At 32.5% G+C, this 18496-nt stretch overlaps 1 protein-coding gene and 1 non-coding gene across 4 annotated transcripts; one reads left to right on the forward strand and one right to left on the reverse strand.

Annotated features, from left to right (window-relative positions):
• The first annotated feature begins 512 nt into the window (after positions 1–512).
• LOC131076605 (probable vacuolar amino acid transporter YPQ1) lies at positions 513–5059 on the forward strand. Of its 3 annotated transcripts, none has more exons than XM_058013874.2 (13): positions 513–908; positions 1007–1088; positions 1295–1337; positions 2661–2687; positions 2823–2921; positions 3042–3187; positions 3372–3543; positions 3658–3798; positions 3953–4066; positions 4266–4286; positions 4391–4449; positions 4561–4651; positions 4789–5059. In XM_058013874.2, exons 2-13 carry the CDS (start codon positions 1072–1074, stop codon positions 4873–4875), a joined length of 1017 nt encoding a protein of 338 aa, XP_057869857.1. In that variant the 5' UTR covers positions 513–908; positions 1007–1071; the 3' UTR covers positions 4876–5059. The 3 variants fall into 3 exon arrangements, with proteins under 3 accessions (XP_057869857.1, XP_057869856.1, XP_057869855.1); XM_058013873.2 differs by having other exon boundaries at positions 513–765; XM_058013872.2 differs by having other exon boundaries at positions 513–1088.
• Positions 5060–6665: 1606 nt separating this feature from the next.
• On the reverse strand, positions 6666–11888 carry LOC131076604 (uncharacterized). Its single transcript, XR_009372549.1, has 12 exons — positions 11492–11888; positions 11076–11118; positions 9448–9474; positions 9225–9311; positions 8900–9106; positions 8381–8561; positions 8125–8262; positions 7910–8038; positions 7509–7529; positions 7335–7393; positions 7127–7217; positions 6666–6953 (listed from the first exon to the last, which is right to left on the reverse strand). It is a non-coding gene; the product is annotated as an uncharacterized LOC131076604 (transcript).
• Between the last annotated feature and the right edge of the window lie 6608 nt (positions 11889–18496).

Here is an 18496-nt window from a genome sequence, read left to right on the forward strand (position 1 = left end):
ATTATTTGTAAAAAATATTATTTTTAATTATTCAATCAATCATGAAGGGTAAAAATTTATTAAATCAGAAAGATAAACAAAACAAGAAGGGCCACACCCTTTGGAGAGAGCAAATTACACAACTCTTCAATATTCACTAAGTGAGCCAACTGAAAAATGAAGATTATTTTTAATTATTATGATTGAAAATCTATTAATATTTAAATAAAAGAAATTCATTTTATCATTTGATGTGAATGACAGCGATGCAATTCAATAACTTTTTTCAAGTGGTAATTGAAAACTTTATATCCAAGTATAAATTCCCATTAAACTGATGAATTACTAGTGGATAAAAATTAAATATTTAGATTATCTTGTAGCAAATGAATTCAAGATCAGCGTAGTCCCACTGATTTCAGGATGACAAAGGATGATGACACTTTTCCTATTGACAAGTAGCCTCTGCACGACAGGTAAGAGTGAATGGTGGGGACAAACACACACGGCTTCGGTGCGCTGCATACAAAAAAGTGGATAAGCTTGAGCAAGATAACAATAAGAAAACAGTTTTAAAAATTCAGGTTTCTTCTGATCATCTGTAATAAAAGCACGGTCACCTGGAACTGAACGACTGAGACTTAAACTTAAGTAGAAGTTTGAGATTAATTTTTGGAAATATAGGAGAAGAGTCTCACGAGTATTGGATTTTCAATCTTACACGCTTTGAAGTGAGGGCGGCATATTGGTGGATTACTGTCTTTATCTGTCAAATAAATTGTGAAGGTATCTCCCAATATATTATATATATCCTGCCTAGACATTCATATTTACAAGCTTTGTGGTTTCATGGTCTGAGGAAAAAAAGTAAAGAGGAGAAAAGATTCAGTGATGGCAAATCATTGTGCTTTTGGAAGGCGGTGTGTATGGTGGGTTGAGAAGTATTTAGGAGACTGTGTATGTGGAGTGAGAGATTATGTGTCTGTTGGTTTGGGGCTTACCAGTGTGTTCTGCTGGGCTGTTGCAGAAGTGCCTCAGATTATCACTAACTTCAAGAATGGATCCACTGAGGGTGTTTCCCTTGGCTTTCTCATGGCATGGGTTGTGGGGTAAGCAATCCCTTTCAATCAATCCCTTTCAATCAATCAAGCCCCCTAAATCATTTGTGGTTTTGGATTTTATTACCCTTTTGAACTTAAAATTTGTGTTATTAGAGTTGTTGAGGAACATTGGTGTTTCTTCTAGAAGATATTGTTGGTGCTTTTGTTGAGTAGAACTTATTGTGAATCTCCCCTGTATTTGATGGTGTTTGCAGGGACCTGTTTAATCTTGCTGGGTGCTTCCTGGAGCCAGCAACTGTGAGTCTTTAAAGCTTCATATTAGAATAGCATTGTTATAGTAACAGTTTACAGTTTCAACAGCTTTTAAATGTTGCCATACCATATGTTTCATAACGTCTGCTGTTCTTATAAAGCCCCCTTTGTCAACTAACATAGTTCAACATTGGGCACTCCTTCAAACCCTCAGTAAACATAGAAAGTTAGTAATGTCCACTGTAAGGGTGAGAGGCAGGGGATTGAAGGTTGGAGTGCACTTGGAATGCTATTATTTCATGAGCCTATCACAGTAAGTCATGATATTGGTTAGATTGGGCGGTTTGTATATAGGTCTAAAGATGATTTATAGTAATACGGGATTATTAAGACTATTAATATTTCTTGCGAGAGGTATTTAACTAGCTGTACAAATCGGATGAGGTAGTAAGTCATGATATTGGTCAGATTGACCGGTTTGTATATAAGTTTTAAGATGATCTGACTGATTTGTATATAAGTCTAAAGATGATTTACAGTGGAAAGTATCTAACTGTACTTGTACCTGTACACTACAAATCGATACAAATAATTTTCTTCTTTAAAACAAAATTTTCTACCATTAGACCAATTCAAATGTAGAAAACAAAAACCATTATCATTGTTAAGCCCTCGCTTTGCCTACTTAGCAGAGATGCTGTATGTTGATTCTTGCTACAGCTAGGGTAGACAATAGTGGAGCAGGATGAAAGCATCTAACTTCCCCTGACGTGCTAAATTTTTATGTAAACATGCTACTACTGATCGTTGATTAACTTGATTGGGCAAATTAACTGACAATAAATCATGTATGAAAATATGGACATAAAGTGGAGGGAGATACGTTTTGAGTCCGAATTCCAATACTCTGCAGATCTGCAGGTTTCTGTAAGCATTCAAATTCTGACAATGATTCTTCCAGCTGGATGGATGGATGGTACCTAGGATACAGCAGTGCTACAGTTCTTGGGCAATAGAAAATGAATGATTTTTCTGACATCAATGACTTGGATCCAACTAAACAATTTGGGACCAGTCTTATCATGCCGTGGGACACATTACCTAGCTTGTCTTCTAGTTAGAGATATCTTTTAGAATCTATTGGTCAGAATTATGTCTAGCTAAATGATTTTATGGATTTGACATAAAATTGTTTAAAAAAAATAACTTTATTGAAAAAAACCTTATCATTTAAGATTCAAGAACGATTAACAGAATATTCATTCTACTAATCCAAACTTCATGCTTTATTTTTATTTTTTTAAGATCCAGTAACTATAGATTTGTCCTCTCTCACAACTGAAATTTTTTTTTTCTGCGATTGTGCAGCTACCAACGCAGTTTTATACGGCACTGGTAAGGAATCTTTTGAAGATAATTCTAAATTATATTGGTCAAAGAATTCATCAAGATTCCATGCTCACTTTGTTGTCTCTTTCTTTGTTTTCCCTCTGAATATATATAATTTGTTCTGTCATTTGTGTCCTGCAGCTGTATACAATTACGACCATTATTCTAGTTCTCCAAATTATATACTTTGATTATATATGCAAGTGGTGGAAAGTGAGGAAAACGAAGGTTCAAGCCAAGGTTGCGATCTTTACATATCTAATGTATTTCATAGATCAGATCCATTTTAAATAATGAAAATGAATCCAGATGTATTCAGTAATGTATAATATATTTCAATAAATTTTCTCTACATTTCAGAATCTCCACAAAGAAGTGTTCAAGTCTGATAAAAATGATAATCAGAAGGCAGAGCCTGTAGAGGTGCCAGAGAACACGAACACTTTACCTATACCTGCTGTTTCATCCCGTGACAGATCCAACACAGGGAGGGACCTATATTACATGTAATATGCTTGTCTTCTCTGGATATACTCCTTTTAGTTAAAGGTCACTTACACATGATAAATCATGGGGCTGGACTTAAATATCCAGTAGGGTGATATTACACCTTTTTGGACTATATGCATTGAAAAGACTTTTTGACTGCAGTCATGATCATATCTTGATAAGATTTGTGATATTTCTCAGGTCTGCAAGATCTCTAGCAAGCAGTCACACTCCTACTTCTGGTTCATATATGTTACAAGGTCGTAGAATCAGTACAAGCTACACCATAAACCAGCCATCACTAGACCAGGAAGGATTGCTTACCAATCTTATATCCCCAAGTCCTGTGAATTCCAATACCATACTTCGCTCTGTAAGTTTTCATGCATTGCAGTATATATTTAATTGATTCAAGAAAGATGAGTGGCTACAGGTCTACATAGCAACCATTATCATAACTGATTTCTGCTACCATGTTTCTATCCAGGTAGCTTCAATTATATTCTTTGTTGGAGGGCTCAACTACTTGAACTCGCCTACTTACAATTACATTGCTTCAAGAAGCCCTTACTCTGTACAAATGGAAGAGAAATCTGTTGTTATAATAACAGGAAGGAAACTTTTGCAGGTAACCATAAAAACACATATTTTTGTGGGTCTCTTAATATGAGATGATTCAAACTCTTCTCTTTCTTGCTCCCCTCAATCTGTTGGGGTGGTTGGGAGGGGAATACAATTTTTTAACTAGAGGTTGTGTAATTATTGGTGTTGTGCAAATCTAGGGAATGGTTGGCAGTGCAATGCAAGAGGAGTCGTCTAGCCAGTTAGGAACTTGGTTGGGATGGATTATGACTGCTATCTATATGGGTGGAAGACTTCCACAAATCCGCTTAAATGTGAGTTCTTATAAATTGGTTTCTATAGATTGTATACAGTGCTTGAACCTCACTACATTCACACCTACTAATAAGACAACATCACCAATATTATTTTCCTACCAGACAGTTTTGTTAGACTATTAAGTTGCATTTGTTTGAAGATAAGTCTCTTAGAATCAAGTTAAAACTATGATTAATGGGAAAATTTTGGTTGCAGATCAAGAGAGGAACCGTTGAGGTAAGTTTTATCCTTTTCAGCTATAATTGTTTGATTGGCATCTATTTGAAATTATTTTTCACTGCACTTGAATAATTTATTCTCTAATCTTACCATGTTATCAGGGACTAGATCCTTTCATGTTCATGTTCGCTGTACTTGCGAATACAACTTATGTGGGGAGGTACAGTTACAAATCTATTTATGCATTGTTACTTAATATTGTTTGTACTGCTGGTTCAGTAATGCATATTTTACGAGACTAATGCTTTGTTAAGTAATATGTCACATGCAGTATTCTAGTGAGGAGTCTAGAGTGGAAAAACTTAAAGCCAAATATGCCATGGCTCGTTGATGCAGCAGCATGTGTCGTTTTAGATCTATTTGTATCCTTTGACAAAAAAATTATTTTTTTACACAGTTTTGATGATGAATTATAGAATTTGATCCAAAATGTTGACAACAATAACATGTGTTTTGTTTTGATAGCGTGATTTTACTCCTTAACAAGAAACTTGCAAAGATTCTTGCCCAATTCATCTACTACAATATTAGACGGAGTGATGACCAGGGAGACGCTGATGGAGCTTATGAAGCAGCCAAGACGTAGCATTTGAATGCCTACCTTTTTGATCCAAGATTTTGTAAGGAGGTCCATAACGGAATAAGAGAGCAATAAAAAACAGAGCAGCCGGCAGAAATAAAAACAGGGTATATGGCTAAAAGATATACTCTGAGTTGTATTAAGTTATGACATTTAAAATTATTTAAAATCTAGATCATTCTTATTTTTTAACAAATTTATAGAGTTTTCTAGATAATTTTTAAAAAAAAATTTATAATTTAAAAAAAAATCTAGACACTTTTAAAAAAAAAAAAGTTTTAACTATGTATCCAAAGTGTAATCTAATGTAATCCAAATAATAGATTTAAAGAATGCTCAACAAGTTGGATCATTAATTTATTAATGGACTTAACAATTCAATTAAATTACCACAATTCTCCTATCAATTATTGTTTACAATTGTATTGCAATAGGATGCTATACATGTTTCTAATTTTATTTGTAGACTAATTCCATTACATTCCATTTTAAACCCAGCTGAAAATGGTTTGCATGTTAGAAATGATTTTAGATGTTTGAAGGTGTAGTTAGTATGTTGTATGTTTCATTTTTGATTAAAAGTAAATTAAATTTATTTGTATATACTAGATTCAATTAAGTTGTTTCAATGGAAATATGCTTTCAATGGAAATATGCTTGATTGTTTAGATGAAGTCTACAAATATGACCTTAGGATGAATTACATTGTAATAAATAAATAGTATAATATGACCTTAGGATGAATTACAGTGTAATAAACAAATAGTATCTTTGTTATTTTATGTTCAACTTAGTTTAGTTTGATGATATTGTTTCTTACATTTACAAACATAAGAACTAAAGTTTGAGAAATTTTTATAATAAGATTTGACATCTTTTTTGGTGGTTAAGGGTTGTTCCTTTGTTAAGAAGGGCACCATTTTTTGGCTAAATTTTTTAAAGTACGGTTGTACATTTAGAGATTTTTTTGTATATGTAATAGTACTTTATGTTTTTTTAAGCACACATGTAATATTTTGATTCTATTAAGCATAGACAAGAGTTGATTTATATATCTATTAGAATCTTCATAGGATCTTATGGAATAATTTTTGTGGTGATTTTTTTTTCTTATCACAAGTTCATATTAAAGCGAGTGTTATTGGAATTAAGGCGTTAAAAGAAATTTGGGTGTTAAATTTTTTATTTAAACATCACACTCTTCAATATTCAAACAATTACTAGTAATTTTTTTGATAAGTAATTATCTAATTTTATTGATCATAATTTACTTTTTTGACCATAATTTACTTTTTTGACCATTAAGCTATGTGATGCTTAAGAATAGCTAGAGTTAAAAGACTCCAACTCATTAGTGATGACAACATAAAAGAATAGTTTGGGCATACAATGGCTTAAAAAAAAAACTATTTAATTGCTAATATTACCTTCCAAACCTCAATCTAATTATAATTTAAACATCAACAAAACATTCTATTTCACTATCATCTTTTGTTTGTGCCAAAATGCATTATTGATTTCAAAGGTGGTGTCACACATTCCCTCATAGGTTCAAATGAAATTCCTCTTAATTGTGACTCTCAAATTGATGGAGAGTATCACATACTAGAATATCACATGAAGGTAACACATAGTTAACTATGAATATAATTACTTATGATTTTAAAGCATGTATCTTATAATCAGTTTTTATGAATATTTCTATTGAATTTTATATTAATAAAAAAATGAATAGTACAATATTCACAAAAAAGGAGGGTGGCACACGACACATCCACAAGTCTAACAAAAGGATCAATACAAAGAGGTCAAACTCAAAACTATAATTATAGATTAGACCTCATGATCTCATGCCCACGGCAAGAAGTTATCACCAATCAAAGCAGGCCCCTCGCTCAATTCAATGTCAACTATTACAATAAAAAGTTACAACTCAATATCAAATATCTTCTAATAAAAAAATAGATTTATCATTTAATTACATCATCCTAGAATCACTAATCTTTAATCACTTTATAATCTTCATTTTCATCTTCATCTTCATCTATTCTTTGTACTTTATAATAGATGAACTGAACAAGAATCTAACAAAATTTATTAAGGATCAAATTTCTTATTTAAAAAAAGCTATGAGATAGAGCTCTTCCACATAAACTAATATTTTAAATAAATTAAATCTAAATAAAAGAAAACAAAAGCACCCTTAATAAAAAATAAAAATAAATGCTCAAACTAGAATTATCTGGATAAAGGATACAAAGAAATCCAATAATACACATGCTGCAGCGTCAACCAGCCAGGGCATATTTGGCTCAAGCTTCTCCCACTCGAGAGTTCTTAGAATTATACTACACAAAAGAACACATAAAAACAAATGGAACATGTGTTAAATTTACATTTGTCAACCATATAAACGACTGTTGGAAACAAAGAGGCAATAACACAAATGTGTGTGACTAAATTACCTTCCCACATAGGTTGTATTTCCAATGAGAGCAAATATGAACATGAGTGGATTCAGACCCTGATGCCATATAACATCATTAGAAAGGTGAATGATATTGACTTTAGTATTAGAATAGAGAGTAATGAAGTATATTAAACAAAAATGGATGGATATGTTAGAAGGATTAGCATACCTCAACAGTCCCTCTCTTAATCTGCAACAAGAAATTATCATCCAACATCATGCTTATTAGTGGTTGAAATTTACAATTTTTGGGACTAATAATGGTTTTACTATTGTTTTATTGTGAAGTAAAATATTATAATTAAAAAAAAATTTAGACTGTAAAATATTATCAAAACAATTTCAAAATTTGTTATAAATTTTCTAGTCTATGATATTAGTACTAGATGTTTTCAGATTTTATCGTGTGAGTTTTTCTAGTGATGTTTCAGATAAAAGTCTATGATGCATCGTCAAAATCTCGCACAATAAATTTCAAAAACATCTCATACTAATTACAACAATACATTATGCAAAAATATATGCAATCCATATAACTTGAACTTAAACTCCTAAATTCTATGAACTTACATTTAAGTGGATTTGTGGAAGCCGTCCACCCATATAAATTGCAGCCATAATCCATCCCAACCAAGTTCCTAGTTGGCTTGATGAGTCACCTTGCATCACTGATCTACTGAATGCAACACCACCCATTCCCTATATTTGCATCACAATAATAATTCACACACCCTATGACAGTTTGAATGATATTGTACAGAGTAATTAATTTTACAGTCAATTACCTGTAAAAGTTTTCTTCCAGTTATTCTAAAAACAGATCTCCTTTCTATTTGAACAGGGTAAGAGGTTGAGAAAATGCTCTTATAAGTAGGCAATTTTAAAAAGTTCAGCCCACCAACAAAGAATATTGTTGAAGCTACCTGAATAAAGACTTGGGAAAAAAACATCCATTAAAATGATAACTATATGTAAATGCATTCAATCAGATGTATTGAAATATATGTATATGGATAACTATATGGAATGAAGAAAACTTACAGAGCGAATAATGGTATTGGAATTCTTAGAACTTGGAGATATAAGTCTAGTGAACAGTTCTCCCTCCTCTTCTGATGACTCATCTAACATATAGTTTGTGCCGCTTTTACAAGACCCACGAGAGTGTAGCAGATACGAACCAGGAGTAGGAGTGTAACTGCTAGCTAGAGATCTTGCAGACCTGATAAAACAGTATAGCTTTTATAAACATATTCTGCATAGTTTCTCTGGTATAAACTGTATGAATTTATTTTTTCGATGTTTTGGATTACATTTCATGGTCTATTTTTTTTTTCTTTTCTTATTTTGCTCCCTTCTTCTTGATGATGGATCACAAAGAGTTTGATCCAAAACACGAAAAAAATAAATTTACATAATTTATTTCATAAGCTATGCACAATAAGAACATGGACTATGGAAATCATAAGACTACAATACTACCTTTTATTAAACAATTGACCTGTATAAGATTTAATACAACTATTAACTTATTTAAAAGAGCCAATACAAATGTATTACGTGTAATATAGATCCTTCCCAGTATTGGGTTTCTGCACAGAAGAAATGGTGGGTATAATATTAGGTAAACTGGGCATTATAGTCCCATAAAAGGATTTAATATTGGAGTCTGCACTGGTTTCCTTGGCCATTTCAGATGCACACTTTATGCTCTCTGGCACCTTTATAATCATTTTGCTCACATTTCGAGATTTGCTTAGTTTGAATCTGATATTAAACAAGAAAACATCACTTTATTAGTCACTTAAAACTCTAGTATAACACGTATCAATATCTATACAACTATAAATTGTTAAAAATGGAATGATTCAAGCCAAATCACAACCTTAGCTTTCCTCACTTTCCACCAGTTGGAGAAGTGATCATAATATATGATCTGGCAAACTAAGATTATTGTGGTGATTGTATACAGCTGCAGCACATAATAATAATAAAATGGGTAAAATTAAGAATGAGAAGATATAAAGTATATTTGTGTTTTGATTCTCCCAAGAATGCTTTGGCCTATATAATGTTGTTTTCTTTGAAAGGTTGGAAACTGTCCTTACCAGTGCCGTATAGAATTGTGTGGCTAGCTGCAGAGGCAGAGAAATAAATAATGTTAGTGAAATATAGACAATTGTTTTGAGATGTACATCTAGATTCCTTTCATACTAGAAGTTTATACATAACAAAACCTAAAGAAAACCCCAAACTTTAGGGACTTTAACCACAGTTATATAAAATTGAAAAAAAACACTTTAAAGATCAAAATTTGATATTCACCTACTAGTAAGCAGTGCACTCAATTTTGGAAGAATAGCAGGGTCAATAAAACATTATACATATGTGAGGACAATCAAGAACAAAATGACTTAGGACTAACAAAACAAAAGGTTATCAATATAGGATTCTTTCCAAAGTGTGTTGGTTAAGTGGTGTTGTGATCACCAAGGTTCAAATCTCCATTGGGTTATTGCGATTGCAGGCTTGTACCTTCCCTGATCCAGTGTGCTCCTAAGTTTGACCCTCAACATTGTTAAATGAGGATGAGATCTTCATTTATGACTTCACTGGTTCATAACTTGAATAAAAAATATTTAAAATGATACCAGAAAACATAAAATTTACCACACTTCGAAAAAAAAAATACTGTCAATCCAAAAAAAAAAAGATAATAACACCAAAAAACTAAAAAAAAACTAAAAAATACTATCAATCCAAAGAAAAATAGATAGTAACACCAAAAGACTACTAAAAAATTTCTGCTACCCCAATATCACAAAAGCAGCATAAATAAGTACAATTCAATGTATAGAAACTATATAAACAAACCTGCTAAGCCCAAACATGGCAAAAGCAGCAAAAGGAAAACAGGCCAGACCCAGAAGCCGAACACTAACAAACCAAAGAAGACCAAAAACCAAGCTAGAGAAAAACAGGTAAATTTACGCTGGTCCCCAGCCAGCACCACCAACACCAGCACCACTAGCAAATGCACCAACATCCCAGTAATCCTTGTTAGCAGATGCTCAACTAATAAAATTATTGGTTCCCCTCTTATTTTCTGGATATTTTGTATCCTCAACCAAAACAAAAAAAATCAGGTAGAAAACCTGAAGGATAGTAAAAAGATCTTGTAGAAAAGAGGCTGCTGCAGTATAATCTAACTTTTTTAATGCAGAGTCTGGCCCAGGAGTGCTTGAATATGTTTTGTCATCCATCCAGCTGGATGAGACAGAGAATATATAGATTTGAGCACCCACAAACACCCACCGTAAACCGCCAGCACATTCTGGGTCTATTGAATGTCCAAATTTGGCCATCATTGTGTCTCATAGTTGAGATTAACTATTTGCAGATATTATGGTCAATAATATCTATCTATCAATCATCAAATATTATCTTACAGCTGTTTTACGCATTTAAGAGTTTATTTTTTCAATTGATTTTATTGATGAAGGTGATGGTATGTTTGTTGATTAGGTTATTCATCAAAGTTCAATCTACATAAAGGATAAAATTTTTCTCATTAAAAGATAACAATGAACTAATATAGCCATAGAAGCTGAATCTCTAACAATGAACTAATATAGCCATAGAAGCTGAATCTCTGAAATAATTATTATCTTTTAAAATCTAAGAATTAATAGCAATGACCATAAATATAGTAGGTGGAGGGCCAGGCAAGACTTACAGTTGCTGGCTCCAGCCAACATCCAATAAGATTGAATATGTCCCTGAAATATGATTAATTGAACATTATATTAGACAGAAATTGAAATTGAAATATCCATAAATATCTACAAAACAAAATAAGATTGAGAAAAGTTGTATTGGGATTGAAAATGAAAATATCCATAAGCGTCTACAAAACATAAGAAGATTGAGAGAAAGTCTAATGACATTGAATTTGTTGAAAATATCTACAAATATCTACAAAAGATAATACCATTGAAGATAAAATCTAGTGTAATAAGTTAAAAAGAACACCTTGGATGAATAAGACTGGAAAAGATAAATCAAACCACTACCATCAGCAATCACTATTGAACAGGATTTTTTCAAAAAATCTATGAGAATTTGATTGAAAGGGACTCATCCATTGCTTACCCTACAACCCATGTCATGAGAAAGCCCAGGGAAACACCCTCTGTGGATCCATTCTTAAAGTTGGTAATAATCTGAGGCACTTCTGCAACTGCCCAGCTCAGCAAACTGATGAGCCCAAAACCAACAGACAAATAATCTCTTACTCCACACACACACTCCTTCATATACTTCTCACCCCACCACACACACTGCCCTCCTGAACCACAATGCTTTGCCATTGTTGAACTCCTTAAACCTTCTCTGAACTAAAAAAGCTTGGTGCACAATAGGATACAAATACATCCTATGTATTTATAGAAGAGCACAAGTTCCTCAGGCACTGTATAAAAAAACGTAGATACTCCACGACAAGAAAAATATATATTTAAAAATTCCAGCACCCTGCTTGCACAGCACCAAAAACGTCTGCTACCAGAAGCATAAGTATTGGGCATATTCCTTCACATACTTTATTCTTTCTCAAATTCGCACTTGATTCGAATCAGAGCATTTGGAAATGGCGTTCACTAAAGGTACTCAAATTTCCGAGACCGTGTAAGGTTCAGATTCATTCCAAGAACTTTGGAGTGCATTCCGGAGACCTTTGTTGAGCCTTCTTAGGCAACTCTTTGCATGTGACCGTGGGCTAACGAAAATAGGTTAATGAGGTGAGCCAGCTTTAGGATGCTGCGCCTCGATGCCGCTTTTTGTTTTAGCTTACACTTGTCAACTTAGCTCATTATTAGGCGGGTGACTAGTTAGTCAGGTGTGCCTTTTCGAGTTGAGTTAAGGGCCTACATGCTTATGTCATTCTGAGTCTATTCTTTCGCTCATTACACCATTGTCTATATACATTAATGAATTGAATTTGGGGATATAGGGTCCATATGTGGGGAAATTATGTAAGTTGAGGACTAAATTCTTATCATCGGCAAGTAGGATTTTTTTAATGCTTATATAGATGTGGACATAATATGTATTTTGGTGGATGATGTAATATGTCATCATCTTTACTAATTGGATTTATTAAGTAGGATTTAGATTATTGACATTTTTTTAATGTTATTGATTGACAACAAAACAAATATATCATTTATTATTAATAGGTAAAATAGTAAATATTAATAAAAGATTTAAATTAAGGGTTCGAGAATAATAAATATAAATGATAAAGATAGTTTGTGTTTAGTATTGTTTGTTCTTTATGTATAGTTAACATTGTTTTTTTATTTTGATATGGAATGTGATCAATGATAAAGATTGGACATTCTTTGAAGTTCCTCACTCATGGTTTAGTTATTGATCGGAGAGAAGACAAACACATCATTCATTAATTAATAGATATAAAATAGTAAATATTAATAAAAGATTTAAATTAAGAATTCAAGAATAATAAATATAATAAATGATAAAGAGAGTTTGTGTTTAGTGTTGTTTGTTGTTTATATATAGTTAACGTTGTTTTTCTTTTAATATGGAATGTGATCAATGGTAAAGATTGGACATTGTACAAAGTATTGTGACTCTATTTATAATGTCTTTTTTGCTTTGGACATATTGCACTCATGGTTTAGTATTTTTTGGTGCAATTTTATCCTTGTGGTGTGTAGTTTTGTCATTTGTACTAATTATTTTTGGTATATATTGTGCTCTTGTATATTAAAAGATAGGTGGTACTAAGAAGCATTATGATCAAAAAACATATTCTTCATTCAAATTAACTAATGTTTTTGGATTTTCAACTATTGGAGCCTAATGTTGGTCATGATTATTATAGGATTAAGTTTAAGACTTTTTGTAAGTGGAAGATGAGAATTTATTTGATGTGTTATCATAACATTAATGATTGAGAAAGTAAAACAATCCATGCAAAAGAAAATAATATTTGAACTAAAGACCTAAGAAAATGTAGAAACCATACTGAGAAATTGGAAATGAAAATAAGGCTCAAAACCTTAGGATTATACTAGAGGGGTTTGAAGATTTGATTCACCAAAATGTACGTAAATAAGTGCATCCTTAGAAGGAACAAAATATTCTTGATTTAATAAATGATGAGAAAGCAATGTAATAATCAAACCTAAATAATTAACGAGTCGTGACTTTTAAAACTAAATAGAAAGTTAGAAGCCACTTAGCTCTTAGATAATGTCAATTATTATTGTGATTGATTTGAGTATTTAGAAGTGTTTAACAATATGATTTGGAATCATAGAATCACATTTGGGTTGGGAACCCTATAGTTGATCTTAGCCAAATGTGATTACACGTGGTTGTGTTTTATTTGGCATGATTCAATTTTCCTCAATGTGATTGTGGTTTATTGTCACGTGTCTCCGAATGTTGTTCACTTGTGATAATGTTTGAATTTGGGCCATCAATATTAAAGAACACCTTCTATTTACTAGGATTGAAGTGTTCAAAACTTTCTTAATTCTTAGTCAAACATCTCTGTTTTTTCACAAGAGTTGAAGTTACAAAGGACATGTAGTCGTAATATGCCTAAAGTACAACATCTATTGTCAAAATGTTGATGCAATATAGTTTTCTCTAAATTTGATCTAACTTGTGATTTCAAATATATGTTGTCAATATGATTTTTTATTATCTTATGACATATATATTTAAATATGATATCTTAGATGTAAGATTAAAATAATTTGTCATGCAAGCCAACAAACAATAATCCAATTGGTGAAAGAGTCCATTTCTAATAAGTAAAAGGTGAGTTTGTATTAAGGGAACATGATGATGAGTACAATTTTGTTTAGAGGATAGAATTACATTTGGGAAGTCTAGAATGAAAAAATGATATGAATTAGGATGAGTCTAGTTCCTTTCAAAATTCCTAATCATCTTAATTATTTTATCATATTCATAAATTAAATCAACATCATTATAATTATAGAATTGAAAATCAATTTATATAAAATATAATAAATATATAAAATACATCTAAAAAAATTACATCTATAATGTATATCCATATACAAGATATTTACAATTAAATCATGATGGCAGTCTTATCTCATTCACTAACTGTACAGACTCATCCAAGCAATTGGCTCAACAAATTAAACAAACACATTTTAATCCAAAGAACAAGAGTTTATAGAAGTTTTACTCTACAAAATTATGAATCTTATCTTCTCAAAGGAGACAAATCAATGATCCCAAACTCAGTATGATAGAAAATCCATAAGAAAAAGAAATGACAGGGAATGAGAGGGACTGAAAGAATGATGCCCGAGTAAAGCGAAGAGGCACTCTTATTATCAATTATTATGGTAATAATCTGAGGCCTTCCTGTAATCACTCAGTTGAACAAATTGATTATAGCCCAAAATGAACAGAAACGCCATGAAAACAAAATCCTCGGAATAAAATAAAAAAATAAAAACATTAAGAAAGAGGACAAGTGGAAAGTAGATAAGGACTGGTTAAAATCAAGATGAGCTTAACAGCCTTTGTCCGTTCTTTCAAGTGAGTGGACGGTCACCTCCAATTCAAGTACCAGGGCCGTGGCAAATTTGGTGAAAATGGTATATCAGATTCATGAGATTTAAGTGATTTATAGATTTGCGTAGTAAAGATCATTGTAATGGGATTTGTTATGCGTGTAAGGGTCAAAAAGTGGTCATTTTGAGTTTATGTCTGATACATATTCTATATTGTCCTGTTAACCACAAAAAATGAACAATTGATCCAATACTTATGAACAAATGCCCCATAATCGTACACTATTGGTACCAATAAAGTTGCACAATTGATCTAATAAAAGCACTTATACCCGTGGATGATTATTGGTCCTCTAGATGATGTTTTAATGAACTTTTAATTAACAAAATCTAATGAATGACTATTGGAACACCTATGGTAATTGAGCCCCTTCCTCTATATCTTTAAACATTAAGGTGTTTTAATGGATTTAAATCTTGATTTCTACACACTCATTTAATTTTATTCATAATTTAAGATTTTTATGCTTATCTTTACAATGTTTCTTAATGTAAATATATCAAGTTATATTTATATATTAAAAATAAAATAAAATAATTATTAAATTATAAAAATAATTTTAGATATTAATTGAACAATTTTATAATATCTTAATTATTTATTAATATATCCCAAAATGTCTCTATTGTCTTTAAGAGTGGTGATATGGGCTATAGGGTAGGCAAGTCATCAATCCCTCTCAATCAAACTTTCACGATTTCCATTTGTTTCCTCTTTTATTTTATATTTAATGTTTTTCATAGGATTATCTCGTGTAAGAGAATATTAATTTTATTTAACATTATATTACGTTTTTGTTATTTTCTTATTAGAGTTTGTTTATCTAATTCCTTTAAATTACAAATCTAAAATTTCTTTATGAGGCTTTTTAGTCTTGTTAGAATTATGAGGTTGATTTTCCTACATAACCCTATGAGAGAAAATAATGCATACCAAGTTATAAAATAACTATAATGTAGAAATCAAAGACATACCAAAATATTACACAAGATATACCTTGAGAAAACCATCCTGAGAGAAAAATCCAACCTCCTGATGCATTTGCATTGAAAGCATTATTTAGCTATAAAATATTACAATACAGTTTAGAGTCCCCATGAATATTTCTAAAACATTAAGATCATTTGATGCATCCTCCATGTCTTCAAGCATCAATAGTAACCATGCAACCACACATACCATACCATGTTTTACATATGCACTCTACAAGAAAGCACAATGCAAATTATAGCCAACTCAAGCATTAAACATATGCTTCATTTTATTCAGGGAAAACTTTAAGAAACCGCACCCCCTTGGACAAGGTGTAAAAACCTGGCGAAAGTTGTATAATTCCGAGGAAAATTTTAATTTTACTGGCGAATTTTTGCGGTTTATGAAGAAAAAATAATAATCTCCATTGGCGAATTAGCTGTGATCGCTCAAAGTTTGTGAAAAATCCTGGCGAATTGTACTATTTTTAAAACCCAAAAAATAATTGCATGGGCGAATGGTAATGTTTTTAAAACCAGAAAAATATTTGCATTGGCGATTTCAACCTATTTTCAAACCATAAAAATAAAATATTGGCGATTTCATGCTATTTTCAAACCATAAAAATAAAATATTGGCGATTTCAAGCTATTTTCAAACCATAAAAATAAAATTTTGGCGATTTTAAGATATTAACTTTAAGTAATTAAAACATGTGGCACACAGTCGTCAACTCTCTGCCTCTCACCATTGTCAACTCTCTCTATCTCCAACTCGCAAGCTGAAAATGCTAAGCCTTCTTAACCTCGAGATCTAGCGACTGAGGGAAACTGAACTGGCACTTGCCAATTCTCGACCACAAATGTTAAGTCCTCGTCACCGCAGCGACTTGGAGATAGTGGTAACTTAAAAAATTTAACCCTTGTCGCGTACTCGCCAACATAAAACTGTTTATCTTAGACCAACTCGAGACTTCGCGACCAAAGCAATTTCACTAACAATCTCTAGCTCGGTAACATAAAATGCTAACACCCCAAAAGCTAGAGACCTCGCGATGTAAACCCAAACCAACTTGTCGCCAGCTCACGGCTTGATCATGTCTTCAAACATTTTACCTCGCGAGCTGGCGATGACCATAAAACTTAACCACAAACTATCTGGTCGCTAGCTCGGAACCTAAATTTTTTAAGGCTTGGATGCTGACTCGTTCCTGAGGGACTAGTTTGAAGGTTTCTCTTGAGTCGAGGTTGATTAGACAAGCGAGGACGACGGTTTCAGAGGCATAAAAGGATTTGATAGCTTCTGAGTTAGAGATGGGAGATAACGGATTTCTGTGAGAAATAAGAGCTCAGGTTGCTTATTGTCAGGGATTTTGAAGCAGAATTTGTCCAATCAAGGAGGAATAAAATCAAAACAAAATCATTCACAATAAATGAGCCTTAGAAGGATGCAGTGGATTTGATAGGCACGATGATGACTTCTAGGAATCTAGAGTCTACAGTCATGTTGAAAACCACCAAAATGATAATTTTTCACGTGAATGCAGAATGAGCATCACCAAATGAAGTGTGAAAATGTTATAAATACAATGGAGTGGTGACTTAATTGGTAGAAGAGAAAATAAACCTTTTTCATTTTTTGAGAGTGGTTTTTTTCCTCAGAAAGGAAGATGATGTTTGAGCAGGATCGTGCATGGAGTTGTACTTGTTGTGTGCTCTGTGATATCGGAAGGGTGTTTTTTTGTTTTCTTCTGTGTGAGTTTGTTTATTGTCAGAGGGGTTGTGAAAGTGAGAAGGATTGCCAAAGGGGGTATGAAAGCCTTTTTTGTCAAGAAGGGCCAAGCATGACACATCCTTTGTTTCTACTCTACCATAGGATGGCAAGGGGTTTGAAGAAGGAGCCAGTAGAGGAATGAAAGAAGGATTTGTTTGGGTGGGGAGTGGTAGCCAGTCATCTTTGTGATGACATGGAAGCTGCACCCCCCCCCCCCCCAACATATTACATTTACCCTAAAGCTCCTGTTTCCACTTTCCCTAATTGTGGGCATGAAGGCTCAAGTTCCTCTTTCCATTTTCTCTGTTCCTAAGCATGAAGGCTTCCTCCTCAATTTGGAAATGATCTGTTGGACTTGGACAGAACGTAACATCTCACATTCCATCCGAAATGAAGGCATCAGGGTGATAATGGCATGGCTCAAGCAGTTTTGCAAGTTGTATAGTCATTGGGGTTCTTTTTCTGGTTCCAGTAGTGATTCTAGACTCTAGGTGAAGGGAGCAAGTTGTATACTGTATAGTCATTTACAGAGCAAATGAAAAGCATTTAGTCTCAAGCTTTGTCTATATATAAATTTATTTTGTGTATAATTCTATCTCTTTCAAATGATCAGAATCATGAGATTTAATTTTTTTCATTTGTTACATTGTTATGGTGTATGCAATTTTTCATTTAATGCTTCCTAATCCTATTATGCCCAGGAATGCAAAATTTCTGTTAGTCTGGAATCATATTAAATAATTAAGGATTCACCTCATTGTA

Source organism: Cryptomeria japonica, chromosome 5 (assembly GCF_030272615.1).
Source record: "Cryptomeria japonica chromosome 5, Sugi_1.0, whole genome shotgun sequence".
Taxonomy (NCBI): domain Eukaryota; kingdom Viridiplantae; phylum Streptophyta; class Pinopsida; order Cupressales; family Cupressaceae; genus Cryptomeria; species Cryptomeria japonica.